This window comes from Microtus pennsylvanicus, chromosome 1 (assembly GCF_037038515.1).
Source record: "Microtus pennsylvanicus isolate mMicPen1 chromosome 1, mMicPen1.hap1, whole genome shotgun sequence".
Lineage (NCBI taxonomy): Eukaryota > Metazoa > Chordata > Mammalia > Rodentia > Cricetidae > Microtus > Microtus pennsylvanicus.
Window position 1 is genome coordinate 116895629 of NC_134579.1, and position 22572 is coordinate 116918200.

General features: G+C 50.4%; 1 protein-coding gene across 11 annotated transcripts in view; it reads left to right on the top strand.

The window, feature by feature from the left end:
* Fbrsl1 (fibrosin like 1) overlaps nt 1–21419 on the top strand; it is a 78614-nt gene extending 57195 nt beyond the window's left edge. For 4 of the 11 annotated variants that reach the window (XM_075981062.1, XM_075981084.1, XM_075981093.1 and 1 more), the window contains 14 exons: nt 3807–3852; nt 5766–6084; nt 6181–6419; nt 6805–6873; nt 7044–7261; nt 7857–7907; nt 8757–8825; nt 8943–8972; nt 9147–9218; nt 10581–10710; nt 12506–12583; nt 12793–12876; nt 13044–13242; nt 19536–21419. In XM_075981062.1, coding sequence (XP_075837177.1) covers nt 3807–3852; nt 5766–6084; nt 6181–6419; nt 6805–6873; nt 7044–7261; nt 7857–7907; nt 8757–8825; nt 8943–8972; nt 9147–9218; nt 10581–10710; nt 12506–12583; nt 12793–12876; nt 13044–13242; nt 19536–20385 — 2454 coding nt within the window. In that variant the 3' untranslated portion in view covers nt 20386–21419. The remainder of the gene's footprint in view (nt 1–3806; nt 3853–5765; nt 6085–6180; nt 6420–6804; nt 6874–7043; nt 7262–7856; nt 7908–8756; nt 8826–8942; nt 8973–9146; nt 9219–10580; nt 10711–12505; nt 12584–12792; nt 12877–13043; nt 13243–19535) is intronic. The other 7 variants (XM_075981113.1, XM_075981140.1, XM_075981074.1 and 4 more) reach the window with 6 other exon arrangements.
* The last annotated feature ends 1153 nt before the right edge of the window (nt 21420–22572 follow it).

The window sequence follows — 22572 nt, forward strand, 5'->3', positions numbered from 1 at the left end:
ATCTGGAATTGCAGGTCTTGATCTTGATGGCTTGTTTCATTGTCCTGCCTGAGAGGTCGGGGTTCTTCCTTTTGGGCTTACAGGAGGTCGCTTGGGCTCCAAGCTTTCTTGAAGCAGAGAGGTCCAGATGGGCTTGCTGAAATTTCCTGCACTAAGGACTTGGTGGCACTCAGAGGGCCTGTAGTGAAAACCCCAGGGCAGCCTCTTCAGAGGGAGGCTGGTTGCCGTTTCCTGGTGCCTTGTGGGGCTGGTTGTGTAGGTTCCCAGAGCTGGTACGCATAAGGAGGCTATAGACACAGGACAGATGCTGACAGAACTCTAGAGGGGCTTCATGAGATGCCAAGAGAGATTAATGGGGACCATGGTAGCCCTGTGTACAGAAGAATAGGATAGGAGAGGGGTCTGGGGGTTCTACACAGTTCCACCACAGCCATAGAGAAGTTTGGGCTCTGGCCTGGGGAGAGCCTAAAATTTTCACCAGTGGGGGCCACTTGTTCTTATTTGGTTTGTTGTAATGAACTTTAAAAGTTAAGCGAGCCAGGATGGTACAGGAACTGATGACCAAGTGACCTGCCTTAGCTCTGATAGGATGGTGACAGGTGGTGACACCTCCTGGGACCCTGGGCGTCCTGGTAGACAGAGCCAGGCAGTAAGAAGCAATGCCCAGTCATTTCTAAGACTGTTCTGTCTGCAGACAGCAGTGATAGTAACAGCTGAATCTAACCCCACAAGGTCCTCAGCAGTCCCTGGCTTTTCCTATCCACTGACTGAACCTCTATTCCTTATGGCTCTGAGCCCCATGTAGGGCAGACCCTACAGTGGTCAGTCCTCTCAGCATGCCAGCAGCAGAGTTAGGAAGAACAGCCCCAATCTTTAGGAACCTTGGCTTGTCCTGTCATCTCCTCTACCAAACTAGCTTGTGGTGGTTGTAGGAAGGGCAGAGTTGAGAAAGCCCCAGCCACAAAGTATGGCATGGGGCAGAAAGACTGAGCTGGGCAGAGTGTTCTCAGCATTCGGGTGATTTGGGGGATCCTGGGCCTCACTGGCATTGTAAAGGCCTGTGATCAGGTCCGAACTGTGTGCTGACTTGTGTTTGAAGCTACTCTGCTCCACCTTCTAGGACACACCAGCACACATCACACTTGGAGCTACAGGTTGGGTTGTAGCCTCTCTTCCTACCCAGTCCTGGCACCTCCTTCACCTCCAGGGAATTGAGAACATCACTGGTTCCATATCATGTGTGTGACATAGCACAGAGGCTTATAGACTGCAGAAGTGAACTTCTGCTCACCATTGAGACTGGAAGTCCAAGATCAGGACACTGAAAACTGGTCTTGAGGTCGAGGTGGCCTGCTCTGTGCACTATAGTCACCCAGTTTGTAGTAAGTGTCCCAGCATCAAAGACAGGAGCCTGTCAACCAGGAGAGAGCAAAGCTGGCGGGTCAGAGTAGCCTATGGATAGGGCCCTGCCTCCTTGCTCACTACCTGTCTGTCCAGTCCTGTGAGTTCTGCCTCTCACTGTCCTGGGGTATTCTTTTTTAACTAGAAAAAATAAAAATAAAACACTTTAATCTTAGAAGGCGAAGAAGGCAGGCGGGTATATCTCTGAGTTCGAGGTCAACTTGGTATACACAGTGAATTTCAAGCCAGCCAAGGCTACAAAATGCCACCCTGTCTCAAACAAACAAACAAAAATTTGATATATGTGCAGGTACATTGTGCAATATGTGTCAAAGAGGCCAGAAAAATCTTTGGGACTGGAGTTACAGATGATTGTGAACCACCATGTGGTTGCTGGGAATTGAACCCTGGTCTTCTGGAGGAACATCCAGTGCTCTTAAACACTGAGTCATCTCTGCCCAGCTCCAGTGTTCTGGGGTTTTTCTTAACTTTACCAATCAGAAAGAAGGAAAATGGATCCTTATTTAAGCATGTTCATGATCAGTGCAATTCAAGGGTGGTTTACTGACTTGGCCTTTACTAGAGCCCTGGGGTACAGGTAGGGGTGTCAAAGGCTTGAATCTCTTGCCTCTTCTGTGGTGAACTCTTAAGGTGTGGGTAGGAAAGCCCTATTTTCATACTCATGATGACTTTATGTTCCGGTCTTCCTTACATTCCCGTCTGAGGTCTGTCTGGAATTATTCTGACATGGAAAACAGTGGGATCTAGCTCTGTGCTCTCCCAGTGGGAGTGCCTGCCATAGACATGCTTGGGTACTCCCTTAGGCCTTCTCAAGCTTCAGCACCACATCTTTTTGTTGATTTGGGGATTGTAGATTATGGCCAATAAAATGCACCTAAACAAACCAATCTGATGCATTCTGACAGCACCCTCCGGCTGCCTTTCACTCTCTTGAATGCAGATGGCATCTTGCAGAATGGGCTCTTTGGGCACTTGAGGTTCTTCATATTATCTGTGTCCACAGCTCTCCCTGGTTGTGCTGAGGTAGATGCTATGTCCACTTCATTGCCTGTTGATAGACCCTGGGTGTCCTCACCCCAGGCCTTGGGCTAGGCCACTTAGAGACTCTGTGGACAGTAAGGGCATTCTGGCGTTGTTCTGTTGGATTTGAGCTGGGGAAGTTGTAGTTAGAGCTGCAGTGTGGTGTGCCAAGTCTCCATGTATGGCCTCTTGGGATGAGGCCTCTTCCGAGCTGTCTCTCCCATGAATTCCCTTGGGACAAGCCTGTCCTCCGTCTCCCTGCAGAAGCTATGCTATCACTTTCAGTGATAAATGAATTCCTTCTTTGTAAAATCATAAAATAGGAGAGTTTGAGCCGGGGACATGACCCCAGATCCACTGAACTCCACCAATCTCCAGTGGACACGTGTCCTCCCAGACCTTCCTGAGGCCTTACTGACACACACACACACACACTCATTGTGTATGCCAGTATATGTAAACATGTACACTAATGTGTCTACCCATATACCTGTTTACACATGATCACATGTATGCCTATACAGTACAGGCACCCATAATTGGTGCATCCATGTACAGAATATCTACACAGGCACCTTGTGTACACACGTCTGTGGTTGATGCATGGCATCTCACAATGGCTCCTCTTTTGAAGCAGTGTCTGAGGTCTGTTCAAGAGGCATACTGCACTAGGTGGGTACAGTGGTCTTGACGAACCCCATGCAGTATGACAGCATTTGCATGTAGGTACAGAACAGGGAAAAGCAGAGACAGTCCTGAGGCTTCAGGTGAAAACTAGAATACAGAACCCAAGGCCTTATTTTGCTTGGACTGTGTGAGCCCTGACTTGGCCAGTCCCAGCCCTTGAGAATGGTGTGTGCCACAGCATGTAAACGGCACATTTCCCACCTGGTACCTAGTAGAGCCAACTATCACCTACAGCTGAATGTATCCCAAGATCGATGCAGCCTGCACATTTGTAGATGACAGTGTTAAAGGGTGCACATCCGTGTATTCATCTACCTTTCTCTGCATTGACACTGTGTCCTGGGCAGGACAAGAGGGACATGCAGTAAAGACTCTCCTCCCTTCTCTGCCTTCAGCCTGTGCCTGAGACCCAACAGAGTCCTGAGCACCGGCCAGGCTGGTGGCATTCTCAGATCATTCCACCATAAGACCATCACATGCCCCATTTTGATGAAGTCCATTGCTCTAAGTAGAAAGGAGCCGTCTGAACATTGTAAACATGTGTGCTTGCTTCCAAGTCCAGGACTAAATGTGTGTCTTCCTCAGAAGTGTGTAGTATACCAGGGATTGGGTTCTGCTGGGGCGATGGGGAATAGTCACTCTCAGCTCCAGCCTGTTAGCCTCTTCTCTCTCCTCAGGCATCTGTAGGCTCTGAGAAGTTCTTTACCCCGGCATCTGACAGAGGTGAGTATATCCCTAGCCCAGCTCCTGGGTCTCAGGTTGTAGAGACTCAAGAATAGTAGGAAATTTGGGAGGGTCTGTTTATCTCATTGGGTAGGGATGGTGGTCAAGAAAAAGTGGGGCAAAGGGAAGCAGTCTTAGTGTAAGGGACAGCTTCCCCTGAACACTGCAGAAAGAGGTAGGCATCAATGCATGCATGTGTGGCTGCATGAGTGTATGTTAATGAATGCTGCAGCCAAGGGAGTAAGTAATGGTTGGACAAGTGTCAACCCTAGGACAAGTCCTTGTAGAATCTTAATCTTTTCTACAGAATGGGGTCATGAGAGCTGAGCCTCATGGCACAGGACTGTCTTCTCAACTACTTGGGAGGGTGAGGTAGGAGGATTAAAATTTGATGCCCATTGTGGGCTGTAGAGTGAGTTCAGGACCATCTTGTGTGACTTAAAGCAACCCTATCTCAAAATTAAAAAGTCAAGGAGGGCTAAAGAGAAAAGCCAGTGGTAGAGCACTTGCTTAGAATGTTCAGGACTTGTCTCCCAACACCAAAAGCAAGAGCTTGTGGGAGTTGAGTGGTTAGGGTGCTGCCAAGCCTGAAGACCAGAAACGACATGATAGAAGGAGCGAGCAGACTACCACACGCCGTCCTGAGTCCCACATGTGGACCATGCATGTGCATACACAAGCTCATGGACACAGTTGAAGGAAAATATTTAAAATGCCTTTGGTCCTAGCACTTGGGAGGCGAGTGCAGAGAATAGCTTTGTTGAGGCCAGCCAGGTCTACAGAGCAAACTCCAAAGCAACCAGGACTATACATAGAGAGGAGAGGTGGGGCTGGAGAAATGGCTCAGTGGTTAAGAAATTATCCTGCCCAGTCAGAGGACTGGAGTTCGGGTTTCAGCACCCGCTTCAGGCAGCCCACAGATGCCTGTACCTCCAGCGCCAAGGATGCCTCTTCTCTCCCCCAGACACTCACACTCACATATATCCATACAAAGACACACACCTTAAAAACACATCACTGAAAAAATATTTATTTTAAAATAAAAAGAAGGGGCTAGAGAGATTAAGAGCACTGATTATTCTTCCAAAGGACCAGGGTTTGATTCTCAACACCCGCATGGTGGCTTCCAACCATCTGCAACTCTAGTTCCAGGTGATCTGATGCCCCGTTGTAGCTTCCACAAGCACCAGGCAATCTGGTGGTGTACAGGTATACATGCAGTCAAACACTCATACACATAAAGATAAGGAAGAAAAAAGAAAAAGCAAACCTCACAACAACTTTAAAAATGGGTTATTGGGCTGGAGTGATGGCTTAGAGGTTAAAAGTACTAGCTGTTCTTCCAGAGGTCCTGAGTTCAGTTCCCAGCACCCACATGGTGGCTCACAACCATCTGTAATGAGATCTGGCACCCTCTTCTGGCCTGCAGGCAGAACACTGAATAATAAATAAATAGATCTTTAAAAACTGAACGTCTTTAATCCCAGCACTCAGGAGGCAGAGGCAGGCAGATCTCTGTGAGTTCGAGGCCAGCCTGATCTACAGAGCAAGTTCCAGGACAGCAAAGGCTATGCAGAAAGACTCTGTCTCGAAAAACCAAAAGAAGAAAAGGGGGGGGGGAGCATTAACAGCCTTGTAACCTGTCCTTTGGAGCCTAGAATTCTGGAGTTATGAAAAGGACCCGGGTTGAGCACCAGGGCGGAGGCTGGCACACATCTGAGCTCACCTATGTTCATTGCCTGAGGTCACATGACTTACCTCTGTTCGTGTTTCTCCGTTGGTCATAGAGGTCATTACCGGACCTTTGAAACTGTGTCAGGAGCAGTGGCAGGGTCTAGACATTCTGGCTACTGGTGGGTGGTATTTGGGCACATAGGACCAGGTCCAACAGCACACCCACCCTTTCTCTGCAGGCTCTGGGAAAGGTGAGAAGTCAGAGGCCAAGGCCGGGGCAGTGCCCAAGGTGTCAGGCCTGGAGCGCAGCCGTGAGCTCAGCACCGAGTCTTTACTGCCTGACACAGCACCGGCGCCCTCAGGACCTCTGCCAGGAGCTCGGGACAGCCCCCTGGTGAAGAGGGAAGCCCCCATTGTACCTCACCACGTCTCGCAGTCACAGCTCACCCCGCAGCATCGTGGCTCACTCCCATCACACGTGCCTCTGTCCTTGGGCGCCTTCGTGGGCCCTGGCTCTGGCCAGGTGGCACCCAACAGCCTGCACCTGCACAGCCTCAGGTGGGGAGTGGGTGAGACATGTCCTGGGGTGGGGGGGTGGCTACGGGACAACCAGGTTGTGAGAGAAAGGATACCATTGAACCCTGTGTCCTGCAGCAGGAGCAGCAGTACAGTCAGCGGCACCCCTCTGGGCCTGGCGAAGCACGTGACACTGTCACAGCACGTGACACTGTCGCCACATGGCCCTGGCCCCCACCTGTCTACCTCACACCTGGCGCTCAGGTCCCAGGCGCAGCACCAGCACCACGCTGCAGCAATGTTTGCTGCCCCCCCAACACTGCCCCCGCCCCCAGCATTGCCCGCCAGCAGCCTGGTCATCCCAGGACACCCTGCCGGTAGGTATTACACCCAGTGGTGCCCTTAACCTTAATGGGGCCCTGGGGCAAGACAGAAGTGGTGAAGATCCCAGGAGGTTAATGGGCTGACCATTTCCCCGGGGGTTGGGTGTTAAAAGACTCGGTCACGTGCAGGCAGCCCCTACCTACCCTGCGTTTGCGCTCCCAACCTCCAGAAGATCCCAAGTGGGTACAAGTGTCGTCGCCCCCCCCCCCCCCTTACCCCTGGCTGGAGCTTTCACTAATTTTTAATCTCTGGAGGATTTCTGAATGGAAGCAGCCAGCCATCTTACAGGAGACAGGACCTCCTCTTAGGGGCAGGCATCCCGGCCCTGGCAGTGGGCCACATGGGACAGGGCTCACCGACTTCTCTCCTTGCCTCTAGATGCCAGCCTGTTGATCTCATTCAACCAGCCAATCATGTATTGCCAGCCTCATTCGGGGATTCTGATTGGTACTTGGTCACAGGCTCTTCTCTTACCTCCACCCCTGGGCCCACATGTTGCTAGCGGCCATCACGGTTTGGCCTGCCGACCCCGGGAGTGCCAGGTGACTATCCGCCTCGCCCCGCTGGGAGCCCACGGCCGACGTGCCTCTCTGTCTCTCTCTCTTTTTCTCTTATAGATCACGAACTGCTCAGGCAAGAGCTGAACACGCGGTTTCTGGTGCAGAACACCGAGCGGCCTGGCGCCTCCCTGGGCCCGGGGGCTCTGCTGCGGGCCGAATTCCACCAGCACACGCATCAGCACACGCACCAGCACACACACCAGCACCAACACACATTTGCCCCCTTCGCTGGCCTGCCCCCGACGCCGCTCATGCCACCCAGTGCACCCTCGCCGGTGCGTAGGCCCTAGTGCTGGCTGCTAGTGGGGCGGGCTGGGTGGGACAGGCAGCTGTACATATAGACGCACGCTAATTCTTAAGCACATAGGCCGCGAGCAGGCAGTCCCAATGTCTCCTGCCTGTGTGTATGTAGACTCCACTCGACTGCCATGCTGGGTGCTGGACTGTGAGCCTGGGCTGGCTGCGACTGTGCTGGGTCCTATGCCTGACGCCAAGTCTGGAGCCAAGACAGGACTGGGCCCCCTTGTGTGTCCCTTGGTCCGTTTCCGCATGGTTGAGTGCAGCCATTTCCTCTCTCTGAGCAGCCTGGGTCGTTCACAGCTTTTCCACCTTACCTCCGCAGCCAGGGCTTCATGCCTACACCCCTACCTAGAGCCCCAGCTGGGTCCACACAAACCTCTCTGCACCAGGAACCCGGGCCCCACAGGGCTGGAGACCAGGGCTCTCTAGGAGCCCGGACACCAGGCCACCTGCTTCAGAAAAGGCAGTACCATCCTGGTCACTACCCAGCCCAGCCGTGGGTGGGTTCTGGGTCACTAGAGGACATCAGGCCTGTACAGGAAGGCTTCCCTTTGCTTTCTTCCCTTGCAGTTTGACAAGTTCTCTCCCAAGCTGGACAGCCCCTACTTCCGACATTCCAACGTGAGTCCCCGTGCTCAAGTTCACCTTACTGTCTGCTTGGGATGTAGGGAATTACAGATTTTTCTGTGTTTCCTTCCGGATGCTGAGGGAGATACCATGCTCAAGGGCCCTCCACCATGTGGGGCCCACAGCCCAGAACTCTTGCCTCTCTCTTGCAGCCCTTCCCTCTCACAATCCCTGGGCTGCCCACCCTACTTGAGCACCCTGGCCCCTTTGGGTCCCTGCAGGGTGCTTTTCAGCCTGATTTCAGCTGTTCTTGCTGGGAGGTGACTTGGCAGGTGGGTGGGGCATGGGGCAGGGGTACAGAGTAGCTCCAGTTTTTATTGAAAGCGCCCCCTGCTGGTCGGGCCTGTTTGCAGTCAGAAAGGCTGCTCCTGCGCCGTGCTTCAGTTGTCCACCTGACTTGACATCTGAACCCGGCACCTTTCACAGGAGGGAAGGAGTGGAAGAGCCAGGGGCTGAACAGGAGACGTTTCATGGCCTCTCCCTCCAAATGGGAGTGTGGGCCCCATCTCACAAACCCACCTATGTTTCTGCAGCAGCTCCCCAAATCTCCAGGGCTAAGGACTGGGCTGGCTGCCTTCCCCTAAGTACTGTCTTACCCGTGGTCTGTAGGTGCTTAGCACAGCGAGGCAGTTCACTCTCCCTAGTGATGTCATAAGCCTTGGCGAGTCCTTTTGACTAAAGGGGAGGTGTGCTATGATGAGCGGTGACAGTATACAGGGTCCCACCAGCAGGCCAAAGCATGGTCCATCCCTGAACTTGGGGCTCCAAGAGGCTTCCTGCCTCCTTCCTCCTCAGTGTATGGGTTCACTCATGCTCTCTCTCCCTTTCCACCTGTGCCTTTAGACTTCAAACTCAGTCGAGATAACGGGCCGGGCCAGTGCGGTTCACACTTTCCTGCAGAAAGCCCCTGGGGTAGGTGTTGGCATTCACTATGTAGTTGGCAACATATACTCAGGTGCTGTCTCTCCCAACCCTGGTCCTGTGCTCCCAAAGAGCCTGGACATGACCCATCTCTCCTGTTCATCGTAGGTGCCTGATCCATACCGGACAGCAGTCAGGGTGAGTGCGTGCATGTTGGGAAGAGGAGTTGGAAGCACACCCAGGGCTGTGGCTGGGAAGGACTCCGGTTCTCTCCTGGGTGGCCTTTGGGTGGTCCTGATGGTAGGAATCTGGGGAAGATGAGACCTGGGAAGAGGCGCTGGGCTCTCTGAGCACATCCCGGTCCTGCCACAGAAACCAGGGAAGTGGTGTGCGGTACACGTGCAGATCGCCTGGCAGATCTACCACCAGCAGCAGAAGATGAAGGTGAGGCCGGGCCAGGCGGGTCACTGCTGGGGCCTCCCTGGTGGGGCCATTTGGGAGGAACCTAGGTAGGGAAGGCAATGCAGAGACCAGGAATGAGGGCCACATGCATGTGCACAGGTATCTAATGGAGTAGGAGAGGTTCTTCGCAATCAGGACAATCTAATATGGATGTTACCCAGGATGCACTGCACCTTTTGTGTGGTTGTCAAAATCATCTCCTAGAAGACCTTAAAGAAGTCAACAGAAAGGGACTCCTGAGAGATGCTGTTTATATTCCAGTGCACACGCTTAGGTGGGGATGGAGAGGTGCTGGCAGTGTGGATTTCCAGGAGTGGTAAAATTTAGGGTTGACTACAGTGATTCCTGAGTGATCCCTGGTGATCCTTGGTTCTCACTCGCTGAGATTAATTTATGACCCTAGTTGGATAGGCATCTGTAGACATAAAGTCTACATACTTCCCACTTGCCCCTCTAGCACAGGGCACTCCCATGTTGATGTGCAAACGCCACCCTCACACACATTCAGTAACATACTTTATGAAATGGAAGAAACGTGAGCCGAAATGCTGGCCATAGCAAGGTGTGGCAGGGCAGGTCATACAGGCAAGGGGAGAAGGACAGTGACTTTGTCCTTGTGATCTTCAGAGCCACACTCAGTGTAGCCTCTGGCCACAGAGCCCTGAAGGGATGGCCAGCCCAAAGGAGGACGGGTACCTCAGGTCTATATATTTTAATAGAGTCATGGTTTGGGGGTTTTGTATATTTTTATATGTGTGTACACATGTGTGCATCTGCACATGCAATACATGTGTACCATGGCATGCATGTGGAGGTCAGAGGACAACATGCAGGAGTTGGATCTCTATCTACCATGTAGGTCCTGGTGTGTGAACTCCGGTGCTCAGCCTTGGTAGCAGGAAGGAGCCTTTACCTGCTAAATCATCTTACTGCTCTAGATTTTGTTGTTAAACATAAAGTACACTGTTGGAAACCAAACATGCTTGGAGCAACTTTGGCCTATGGATATGCTTTTCCAACTGAATTTTGTGAATTCTAAATAAAGATATTTTCTGTGATATATGCAAATATGCTGTTATATAAGGGTACAACGATTGAAAGCTCTGATATAAAAGTGGAGTGTGTCGTTGTGACTCCATGCATTGCATACTATAGGAAGGTTTTAGTTTTTCTGTACCAGATGAAACCCCCACTAAAACTACCTTTCCTTCCCCTTACCTCCTGTTCCTCAGGAGGTACCTCCAGTGAAGTCCCTGTTTAGTAAAGGTTATCAGTTGAGGCTTTACCTTGAGCAATATCCAAGCCCTTGTACACAGCCTTGGTACATACTCTGTTCCCTTGCAGATGCAGCTGGACCCCCACAAGCTGGAGGTTGCCACAAAGCTGGATCTTTTCAGCCGGCCCCCCGCCCCAGGCATGTTCTCTGGGTTCCACTACCCACAGGACCTGGCCCGGCCCCTCTTCTCCAGCACAGGTGAGACCAAAGGTAGCTGGGATCAGGGGTCTGAGTAGGCCCAAAACATCTGTCTTCTCCTGTGCTGGGAGTAAGAGAACTGTCCAGGGCCCTTGCACAATGTTCTTTATATCTATCTACCTCTGGTCCCAGGCCCAAGTCCCCAAACTTCCCAAAGCCAGCTCATGTACTGTGGGACCCTGGTGCTAGTTCCTGAAGGCCCTAGCCAGTGTGTATCACACATAACTTAAGGCTTGGTGATTTGGTTCCTCCTCATCCTGGCATCCCTCATCATTGGGATACCTAGGACAGTATCTGGTTTGTCTCCACATGCAGGGAACTGTTCCCAAAATCCTGTGTCCCAGCCTTCCCTAAGTACTTGGCAGTGTGGAGTTATGTGCTTTCAGTCCTCGATGCCCAGGGTCTTTGGGGGGGACATCTGCCTGACATGTATCCAAATCCCTAGTCTCCAGGAAGAAAAAGAGAGTCAGCAAGAGGCTATATGGATAAAGTCTGGATACAAGTGCAGGCTGCCCTTCAGTTACAGGCATAAAAGGAATGTCTCAGACTCAAAATAGAAGGATCAGCATCAATTTCAGCCTGTGTGTATGCACACATGTGTACATAAACATAAGTGAATGCTCTCTGCATTTCCCTCTGCAGGATCCCTCTTCTTCCACAAGCAGGTCTCAGGTCTGTCACCTCAGAGCCCCCGCTACCCTAGTCCTTTCCTTCCTTTTTATTTATTTATTCATTCAGTCATTCTTTTATTTTTGTAGTTTTTCAAAACAGTTTCTCTGTGTAATGGTTTTGTCATCTGCTTTGTAGACCAGGCTGGCCTCAAACTCACAGAGATCCGCCTGCCTCTGCCTCCCGAGTGCTGGGATTAAAGGCGTGCGCCACCACCGCCCGGCCTACCCTAGTCCTTTCCATCTTCTTCCCACTTGGTGCCCACCTGTAGGTGAATGAGAGCAAGCATGTTTTTACCTCTGCTAGCATGACAGGCTAACAGAGCTGACTCACGCCCCAGGACATACCTTAGTGCTGTGTTCTTTAGCTGGCCTCCATCCTTCGGTTTCTTATCTTGGATGATCACTACCTTCTCCCCACTTCTCAAAGTTCTCTGTTTCTTTTTTAATCTTTTTTTAAAATTGTTTTTATTGAGCTATATTTTTTTCTCTGATTGCCTAAGTTCTCTGTTTCTTAAACCTGCCTAGTATCTACCAAACAGCTGATATTTTTTTTACTGGGATTGAGTTGAGACAACACAGGAAAGGGAATTCATTCCTTTCTGGTATCATCTTCTAACCCACCAACAAGGTGTTTAGGAATTATAGAAGCATTCCTGGGTGTTCTGTTTCTTACTCATTACTCATTTAAAAATTTCATTTAGCTAGAAAATAGAGGGTACACCCAAGACTATGGACCCAGCACCGGCTGCCCCCCTTGGGTTAGCCAGGATCATTTTTTGCTCCAGTTTTAAGCCCTGGGGTCACTACCTTGGGGATCAGTCTCATTATGGCTCACTTACTTAGGCCTTCCCTCTCCATTTTTATCCACATCTTGGCTTCTTTCTCGGGGAGCTCCACTACAGTGAGTACCACTGCCTGTGCATACCTTGGGGCCCCAGACCTGGGGACCAGACTGAATTCCAATCTCATAATCTACCCATACACCTGTACAGTGATGTAGAGGTGAGAGAATGGAAGATAGGGGGTCCCAATGTAAAACTGGGGTTCTCTACCTGTGACCCAACACTAGAGGTAGGAGGTCCCAGGTCTGGAAGCTCTTGTCAGCCTGGCTACCCCCCACCTAGGTGTCACTCATCCAACCGCCAACCCATTTGGACCCTCAGCTCATCATGGCAGCTTCCTGCCCACTAGTCATCTAACAGGTAGGTGATCGAGGAGCCTGGGTGGCATCTTCCACACACTTCACAGCTAGAGGGATGTGAATGGGTGGGAAGGAGGTCCACAACCTCTCAGATTGATATATGTGGCATCTGCCCAGACTAAGGTGTTCCTGGGCCACCCTTTCTGTCTGGGGCAGGGGGGAAGCCTTGCAGATTCCTGACCCCTTGTTGCCCTTCCCTCGCCCCTACAGACGCCTTCAGCAGATCCAGCACCTTTGGAGGCCTGGGGAGCCTGGGCAGCCATGCTTTTGGAGGTCTGGGCAGCCATGCACTGAGTGAGTGACTCGCCACATCCATTCTACTGCCCCTCACCCTCCTGTCTGTCCTGCATACTGACCTCCCACTAGGCTAAGGCTTCTCACAGCCTGTTAGGGTTACAGTGTTGGCATCCTGCCTAGCTCACACTCCTGGTCCTCTGTCCTTTTCTCCTGCTTCACACCAGGGGGCAGCATCTTTGCCTCCAAGGAGGGCACAGCTTTGCTTGGCCTGCCCAGTCCCCATGATTCCTGGAACCGGCTGCACAGGGCACCGTCTTCTTTTCCTACCCCGCCCCCATGGCCCAAGCCAATGGATACGGAGCGCTTCTCAGCCCTGACCAACCACGACCGAGAGCCTGACAAAGGCCAGGAAGAGCATGAGCGGTGAGTTCATCTGGCCCCAGACCCCTCTACCTGGCTTGGTTTCTCACCTGTTTAGTCTGTTAGATTGGGATTGATCAAAGAAACGGCATGAAAATAAAAGGAGTCGGGAGGTGGTGACGCATGCCTTTAATCCCAGCACTTGGGAGGCAGAGGCAGGCGGATCTCTGTGAGTTCGAGGCCAGCCTGGTCTACAAGAGCTAGTTCCAGGACCGGCACCAAAGCTACAGAGAAACCCTGTCTCAAACCCCCCCCCCCCAAAAAAAAGTAAAATAAAATAAAAGGAGACCGACCTCTGTAGAAGGAACTTGTCCTTAAGTCTCCATGGGAGTGGAGACTGCACACGGGCATAGTGAACTTGGAGGTTTTACAGGGCAGAAAAGGGAACTTTGCGGGTGGAAGATTCCATCTGCAGATCTATTCCCTTTCAGTCTTAAAGCGGTAAATACTAACAAAGGTGAGTCTGTTGACCTCGTACTGGGCTTTCAGCTCCTTACTGCCTGCAGATGTTCTCAGTATGTCCACTTACCTTCTGGAGCCTCTCAGCTTGTCTAAGGCTTTTAGTTCCATTAACCCAGAAACAAATACTGGGGGGGGGGGGGGGGGTAGACAACAAATCCTCTTTAATTTTGGGAGCCAAAGAAACTAGTTAGTCCTGAAGGATATTAACTGATCTGAAATTTCTTTAAGGTTTTATGAGAGCTGGCCAGACAGAGAGGTTAATTCAATCCAGCTGTTTTAGTTCTGAGTTCTGAAAGAAAAAAAATGCCCAGAGTGGCAAGAAGAATGAGTTGGGGCCCAGGACTTGGGAGGCAGAGGCAGGCAGAGCTATATAAGTTTGAGGCCAGCCTGGTCTACAGAGCAAGTGCCAGGGCAGACTACAAGAAGAGAAGCCCTGTCTTGAGAAAAACAAAACAAACAAACAAACAAGAATGAGTTGGGTGGCCCATCAGTCCTTTTTTAGGGGGTGTCTGACTGCTGTTAGGGGTTTTGGTGCACAGCTCACCTAACCGCTTCATAGCTGGCAAGGGGGGCAATAAAAGAGACAGCAGTTAGCGCGTCTCAGAGGAGGGTCAATCTAAGGAGCCACAATAAAATTAAACAGGCAGGAAAGGTCCAGAACATAAAACAGCCATTTGGTGACAGCATGCATCCTTGGACTGTGTTATATGAGTGAGGCAGAATCTGTAACCTTCACAGCTTCATCCAGTAGCCTCTCTGGGTCTCCAAGCAGGGACACTCCTGACATGTGCCTGGCCTAGCAGCTTACCCAGGGAGGGAGATCCCACAACTCCTTTCTTGTATCCTTGACTCTGACGTCAGAACCACAGGGCCAAAGCTACCAGCTTCTGCTGCTTGCTAGGGCTGGAATATGGCCCCTCCTTCAGCTGCATCTGCATCAGCTTCTGTTTTCAGTGGTTTCCTTCACTGCTTAAGCTGTCCTTTCTTTCCTTTTCAGCAGCTGGCAGCTTAGCTATATGGGGGCTTTCTGTGAGGTCATAGCTCCCTTTATCTCATTTAGCATCAGGTTTTTTAAACTTTTTTATCTCCTTGAGCACTGAACTTGGCTCTGTTACACTTCCTATTGCTCCTTCTCTCCTCACATTGTATATTTTGTATAAGAATAATCACTAATGGCCACACGACAGTACTAGGCTGTCCTGAACTCTCTTCTGCCAGCACCATTAACGGTTGAGCCTCGGGCAAATTCTTAGGACAAGGGCAAAAAGCAGCATCTCAGGGCCACTTATTAATATTCTTCCCCTCTGAAACATCTTGAGCTGAGCCATGGCAGTACCGATCAATGTCTGTGCTCCTACCAGGATGGCCCCACTGAAGCATTCAACCGCTCTCTGGTCTGAAATCCCAGTCTTTCATACTACTCCAACAAACAGCATGGTCGGGCCTGACACAGTAACACCCTAATCCTGTACCAACTTCTGTCTTAACACTGTTCTGTTGCTGTAATTCTTATACAAGACAGCAATTGACTGAGGGCTTGTTTACAATTTCAGAGGATTAGTCCATTATCATCCTGGCAGCAAGCGTAGTGCTGGAATAGTAGCTGAGAGCTACATCCTGATCCAAAGCAAAGGGAAGTAAGAGACTGAGAAACAGTCTGGGCCTGGCATGGAATTTGAAACCTTAAAGCCTATCCCAATAACAATTTCTCCAACAAAGTGATACCTGTATGACCCTATGGGGGCCATTCTCATTCAGACCACCACGTTGTCATAAATAAAACATTAAAATTATAGATACATATATTCCTTCTTAGACATCTGATGTTGTTACTGGGTTTTTTTGTTGTTGTTTTTTTGTTTGGTTGGTTTGGTTTTTTGAGACTGATATTACTGTTTTTTTTGTTGTTTGTCAAGAAGGGTTTCTCTGTGTAGCCTTGGCTGTCCTGGATCTTGCTCTGTAGATCAGGCTGGCCTCAAGCTCACCTGCATCTGTCCCCCAAGTGCTGGCATTAAGAAATTGATCACCACCACCAAGCTTAAACAATTAATTAAAGCAAACTGTTTTTTTATTTGCATATACAGACTGCCTCCCTAAGGCGAGGTTCAAGAGGCCAGCATTGGGTATGGGCAAAGATAAGGCTTTTTATAGCTCTGGAGAAGGGAGTTTCCAAATGGGATTTGGCAGGCAAATGCAGGGGTTATAGAAGCAGAAAATAACAAGGTGGTCATAACAACCATTTGAAACAAAGACATGGTTGCTGTCTCCTAGAGCAGGAAGTACAGAACCATTTGTAGTTAAGGTTATAGATGGTGCATAGCCCAATCTTTAAGAAACTGAAACTTGGCCGGGCAGTGGTGGCGCACGCCTTTAATCCTAGCACTCGGGAGGCAGAGGCAGGCGGATCTCTGTGAGTTTGAGGCCTGCTGGTCTACAAGAGCTAGTTCCAGAACAGGCGCCAAAAGCTACAGGAAAAACCCTGTCTCGAAAAACCAAGAAAAAAAAAAAAAGAAAGAAACTGAAATTTGATCATAAGCAGGAAGGAGCCTAGTTTGTCTGTTTCTATTTTTATTTATTTTTTTATTGTATCTTCTTTTGATGTTTTGTTTTTTTATTTTTACATTTTGACAAATATTTATCTTCCTTCCTCTCCACCCAGCCCCTCCCATATATCTTCCCACCTCCATCCACTCCTCCTCCTCCATTTCTCTTCAGAAAGGGGCAGGCCTCCCATGGATATCAACCAGCCAAGGCATATCAAGGTGCATTGAGACTAGGCACCTTCTCTCCTATTAGAGCTGGATGAAGCAACCCTGGAGGAGGAAAAGATCCCAAAAGCAGGCAATAAAGTCAGAGACAGTCCCTGCGCCTACTGTTAGGGGTCCCACAAGGAGACCAAGTTACACAACTGGAATATATGTGCACAGGGCATAGGCCAGTCCCACGCAGGCTCCCTGGTTGTTGATTTAGTCTCTGTGAACCCTTATGAGTCCAGGTTAGTTGTTTCTGTGGGTTTTCTTATGATGTCCTTGACCGCTCTGGCTCCTACAATCTCTCCCTCATCCACCGAATTCTCCAAGCTCTGCTTAATATTTGGTTGTGGGTCTCTGCATCTGTTTCTGTCAGTTGCTAGATGAAGGTTCTCTGATGACCACTGGGCTAGGCAACAATCTATGAGTATAGGAGAATATCATTAGGAATCCTTTCATTGACTTTTTTTTTTTTTAAGATGGCTTTCGAGCCCAAGATGGGGCTGGTTCATGAGTTACCATCAGTCAGGTAGAGCCAGGTGGATCTTAGTTAATATGGATGGATACAGAAGGAGATGGTACCTGTGGCAGGCCCAAAATAGTAAAATAAACAGGAAAATGTCATAGTTTCAGCTTGAGGAAACAGGGTCCTTGGGTAGCTAGAGTGGCTGATAGATCACAGCGTGATTTTCTCACTCAGGGTTGCAGAACAGACAAGAGAAGGAAAGGATGAAGATGCTTGTTTGTTTGCTCGTTTAAAAAAGATTTATCTCCAGATAAAGAGTAATTTCTGAATCTCCCTTAGGAATATTACCAGTATCAGGATGGGGGAGGGGTACCAGCAGTTCCTGTTTGGCACCAAAGAGTCTATTGTGGCACATGGCACACCTAGGATAAATTAAACCTTCAACAATCATATGGACCAGAACTGTCTTTTTGTTCTGAGCAGGATTTATGGGATCCCTTGGGAGGGAAGAGGTCCCGGATCTTTTTTGTTTGTTTGTTTTTGTTTTTTTGAGACAGGATTCCTCTGTGAAAACAGTCTTGCCTGTCCTGGAACTCACTCTGTAGATCTGCCTGCCTCTGCCTCTGGAGTGCTGGGATTAAAGGCGTGCACCACCACCACTGCCCACCGGAGCTTGTCTCTTAAAGGGACAGGGTACTCTAGTGACACGGAAGATCAGCAAAATAACAGTTGCCCTTCTGTCTTATGAAGTTTTCTGAGTCAGTGAGACTTTGAAAGTGAAAAGCATTACCCAATTTGTGTTGTGTCCACACTTCAGTCAACAGGCTTACTAAATGTCTTCAGGCTTAAGACAAGCGAAAGTATGTAGAATGGAAATCTTATACACTGTTTTAGGCTAGGAGAGTGTGAAGCTTGTTTCTGGAAGTAAGTGGTCAGCTAACATGCACCCCCAATTACAGTGACCTGGCAGGCAAAGCCAGAGGCAGGAAGTTGGAGGACCTCGGAGAGTCAGTTGAGGGCGCTTGTAAACTCAACCCAGATTTTACCTTAATGTGTGGATGTTTGATGGATTGGTGTGGGGACTGGCTTCTGCTCTAGAGGTTGGTAGTTAGGGAGGGAAAGCGGGCAGGTCAGGAAGACTCAATTGAGTTTATATGACATTCCAATAAAACCTCAGAATGTTATTTGTACTGCATATGAAGACAAAGGCTGCAAAGACCTAGAGGTTTCAGATGGTAAGCAGGTGAGCAGCTCTGGGTGAGAGATGTCAGCAAAGGTAGATGGGTAAGGGGCGGGAGGAAAGATTACTCAGAGGAAGGGGCGTAGGTCCCCAAAACTGCCCCCTGGGTCTTGGCACCAAGTGTTAAGCTCTAGATTGGTCAAGGCAATGTGAAAATGAGAGGAGACTGACCTCTGCAAACACAGTTTGCCCTTCAGCCAGAACGTGAGAGGCAGCATCTCGACGGGAGTGGAGGGTATATGCCCAGGTCCAGAAGCTTGGGGGCCTTCTGAGGCAGGAAGGGGAACTTTCGGGGTGGAAGGTTCCAACTGTGGATGAATTCCCCTGCAGTCTCAAAGCTGCAGATGCTAATGCAGGTTGTTTTTATCAGGGACTTCCTAGGTCATCATGTCAGCCTTCCTGCAGCTGGCACCTTAAGGTGCTCTCTGCGATCCCTCCCTGGTCAGGCCCTGGAGGCTCTTTCCTGCCCCCAGACCAAAGGAGCAGGGTCCTTTGCCTGGTGAGAGCAGAATTGGCCAGTATGAGAGACTCAGCAGCTAGGTGAGAACAGAGCCCTGGGCCTGCCCTAGACTTTCCCACACTGAGCAAATGTGGGAGAAGCCGGGCTGTGGTGGTGCACACTTTTAATCCTAGCACTCAGAAGGCAAAGGCAGGTGGATCTCTGAGTTCGAAGTCAACTTGGTCTTCAGAGTTCCAGGACAGGCTCCAAAGCTACACAGAGAAACCCTGTCTCAAACAAACAAACAAAATGTGGGAAAAGAACCTGCTTGTAGGCCTAGCTGGGGACCCTACCAGAAAAGTGAGTGTAGCGTGTTTTCAGGATCCTCCCCTGGCCCTTTGGTGAGAACAGCAAGAACCCAGGGCAAGTGGCCCAGGCTAACCTTGAACTGTATAGCTGGTCTTGAACCTTTTAGTCCTCCAGTCAAAGCCTCTCAGCTGGAATTACAGGCCTGCATTATTAGGCTGGTGCTGAGGGAATTTAAAACAGACAGCATCTGTAGTTAAACTACTAGAAAGCAACTGCATACCCCTAAACCTGAGAATGCTTAAATTTTGAGCAGGGAATTCCAGGGTTGGGGGAGCCATGTTGCCTTGCCTCCCCAGCCCCCAAGTGGTAGAACTCCGAGCAGTTTTTCATGCTGCAGCCACCCAGGACAATATAGAGAACTGTATCTAATAACCAGGGAAGGAATGTTAGAGAGCTTCCTATTGTCCACAACCAGTGTCTTCACAGTTAGGGCACTTCTAACACTGGACATGCCTGGAGCCCAGGATACAGAGGCTCCACAGCGGGAATACTGAGGTCACAGGAACTTGACAAACACCTTTCTAGGAGCTATAGATGCTCTAGGTGATGGCTCTATCCTGTTGTCCCCAGGGACCTCCTGGAGAAGACGCACCTGCTGAGCCACAACTCGCCTGCAGCATCAGTGAGCCACCCCATCAGCAGCCTCCTGCAGCGGGGCTCTGGTGAGCTGGGCCTCCCTAGAATCCTCACAGAGAGTGAGGCTGAGCCTCGGGTCAAGGAGGGCCACTCATCAGGCAAAGAGGATGGTGCCAAACAGGGTGCACGACCTCCATCGCCCTACTGCAAGGCAGCTCTGGATGACTGCCTGCGCCTGGCTGGCCTGTTGGGTCGGGAGTCTGGCAAGCAGACGCCTGAGCAGCCCCAGGGCGATGTGAAGGTAAAGGAGGAGCACAGGGAAGACGAGACACCGGAGCTCACTGGCATCAGCGTGCACTCCACAGCCACACATCTGGGCCTGGGCACGTCGGGCTTCGTGTGGGACCTGCCGCGCGACACCTACCGGGGCCTAGAACTGCCACGGCGCACTTTTCCCGCCCTGCCGCCCGCTGCGGGCCCCGCTGCCTTCGAGCTCTCCGAGCGCACCTACCGCGACCGCGAGCCTCACGACTACAGCCCGGAGTGCCTGCGGGAGGTGCTCCGGGAAGAGCTGGATCGCGCCAGCGCACCCGCCTCAGGCACGGCGCTCTTGCCGGCACTGCATTACCCGCGCCTGGCTCCTGGCGCGCTACACGGCACGCTCCTGGCCCGGACCCCGCCGGCCACTGCCGCACTCGGGGCGCCTCCTCCACTGGTGGCTGCAAGCGGGGTATCTACGCCACCAGCACGCTCTAGGACGACGCCGCTGGCGCTTGGGCCTGGCGAGGCGCGCGACTACTCGCCGGCGGCGGCGTGCAACCCGCCTGAGGTGGAGGCTCGGTAGTCCCAGCATAGCGGACTGACTCACTTAAATACCTGGGATCTGAACACAGTTCCTCTAGTCCAGGAGCAGCTCCGTTCGCTCCACGCTGGGGCTTGCATAGTCCAGGACTTGACTCTTTTTCTGGGGTAACTTTATTTTCCGAGCTTGCGGTTAGGACACTGGGAAAAATTTAGCTTTGTAACTCCCCACAGCTGACAAGCATTTTTAATGGTTTTGTATTTTTCTTAATTTTGTGCTCTAACATTTTAAAGAACCAAAAAAGAAAAAAAGAAATTTTATTTGGGATTTACGGTTTCACGTCTCAGATTCCGTTTGAGCCCCAGAGTTTGTCTTATTTATGGAAAGAAACAGTCTTTCTGTCTAGCGCACTGTGAGGCTCCACACTCAGGCCCGGCCCTGGCCTTCCCTTGGTACTTGGAACCGAAGTTACAGATATATATTAAAATAATAATAATAATAATGTACAAAACTTTGGGTTTTCTGCCTTATGCACAGGTGTAAGAGGATTTCTTTGGTTTGATTTTTTTTAGAGAAAAACATGTAAATATTCTGTTGATATAATTATAAAACTTATTAAATTCTTAACCTGGACAGTCTATAAAAAGTTTCTAGAAATCCCTCTGGTTATTTGTGTACGTGGTCACAAAAACCCACTTGGCTGTCAGTTGTGAACACACTCAGCAGAGTATCTGCAGCGACTATCCTTCAACTATGCAAGCCTCCCAGGCAAGACAGGATGTTTAGGGAAAGTACCTGAGCCTCTTGTCGAGGTGGTTGGACCTCCCAGAGAGCCACACTTGTGGGCATCTCCTTAGACTCACTGTGGACTTCAGGACTGACCCCAGTTACAAGGACAAACCCGTGCCCCACGTGCTAATGCTAGTGTTGCGTTGTCTGGATCTTAGAAGTTGGTTCTGAGAAAAAGATTAGTTTCTTCCTAGCGTCTGTCTGGGTGTTGCCCTCCCACCCCCACTATCACCACTGACCCAAACAGTCTGTTTTCTCGTCAATCAACAGTGATAAATATAGCCTTGATTTGGGTAAAATGTGGTCCACTGTCTTGTGTGGCTCTGAGGCAGGTATCTCACTGTCTCTATCCTTCCCTGGGATATGAGGCTGCTCGCTGCAGCCTTTGTTTCCCTTGGGTCTGTCCTTCTGTGGCTAGCACTTGTGCACCACCCGCTCCCTATCTGCATGACTGACTTTGCAGGTTGGCCCAAGTGACATGAACCCTAACCATCCTGGCCACAGCAGCCCATATTACCAGAGATGCCAGGTTTTCTATTTGGAACCCATTCTTCACGTTCTCACTGTTGGTGCATGGGGCTTGCAGCTCTTGAGAGCACGTTGCCACATGCGGGTGTCTCTGACCTGCCTGTTGGCACCACATAGAACCAGGTTAACTCTTTGCCCAGTGAATGAAAACTTAGAATGTCTGGGGTAAGAGATAGCCAGTGACCTTCTTCCATATGTGTGCAGGATAGTGCCACCTGCCCATATCGATGAAGCTCAGGACCCACCTGTACATCTGACTTGGTGTAGCTCTCGCTGTGTCCTGTTTGGGCTTGGAAGTAAAGTTTTAATCAGGTCACCTTGTCGAGTGGAAAGCCTGGGTGATAGAATACCAGCGACAAACCAAGTAGGGTTCTGCAGAGTGCTTGGACTTTCTTACAGAATTAGGAGTGCCTTACAGCAGCTGCATCACCAGAAAATCTTTTTTTTTTTTTCGAGACAGGGTTTCTCTGTGGCTTTGGAGCCTGTCCTGGAACTAGCTCTTGTAGACCAGGCTGGTCTCGAACTCACAGAGATCCGCCTGCCTCTGCCTCCCAAGTGCTGGGATTAAAGGCATGCGCCACCACCGCCCGGCTCCAGAAAATCTTAACATGAATGAGAACCCAAAAGAACAACTTAGAGCTGCAAGATGGGCCGCCCATCTTCCCCAGCTTTTATACTCCAGCACTTTCCTAAATCACTAGGCCATGTTCATCTAGGGCTAATTACATACAAATGGCGAAGGGGCACAAGAGGGAGCACCTAGAATAGAAGGCCATCGCCCCTCCCCCTTCTATGAGGAAATATCAGTAGTCAACAAGCCAGATCTTGGAGGGCTTGCAAACAGTAACAGATGCTCTGACAATAACTATATTATTATATTAGTGCTCTATAACCATATGGCTGCCCAAGCCC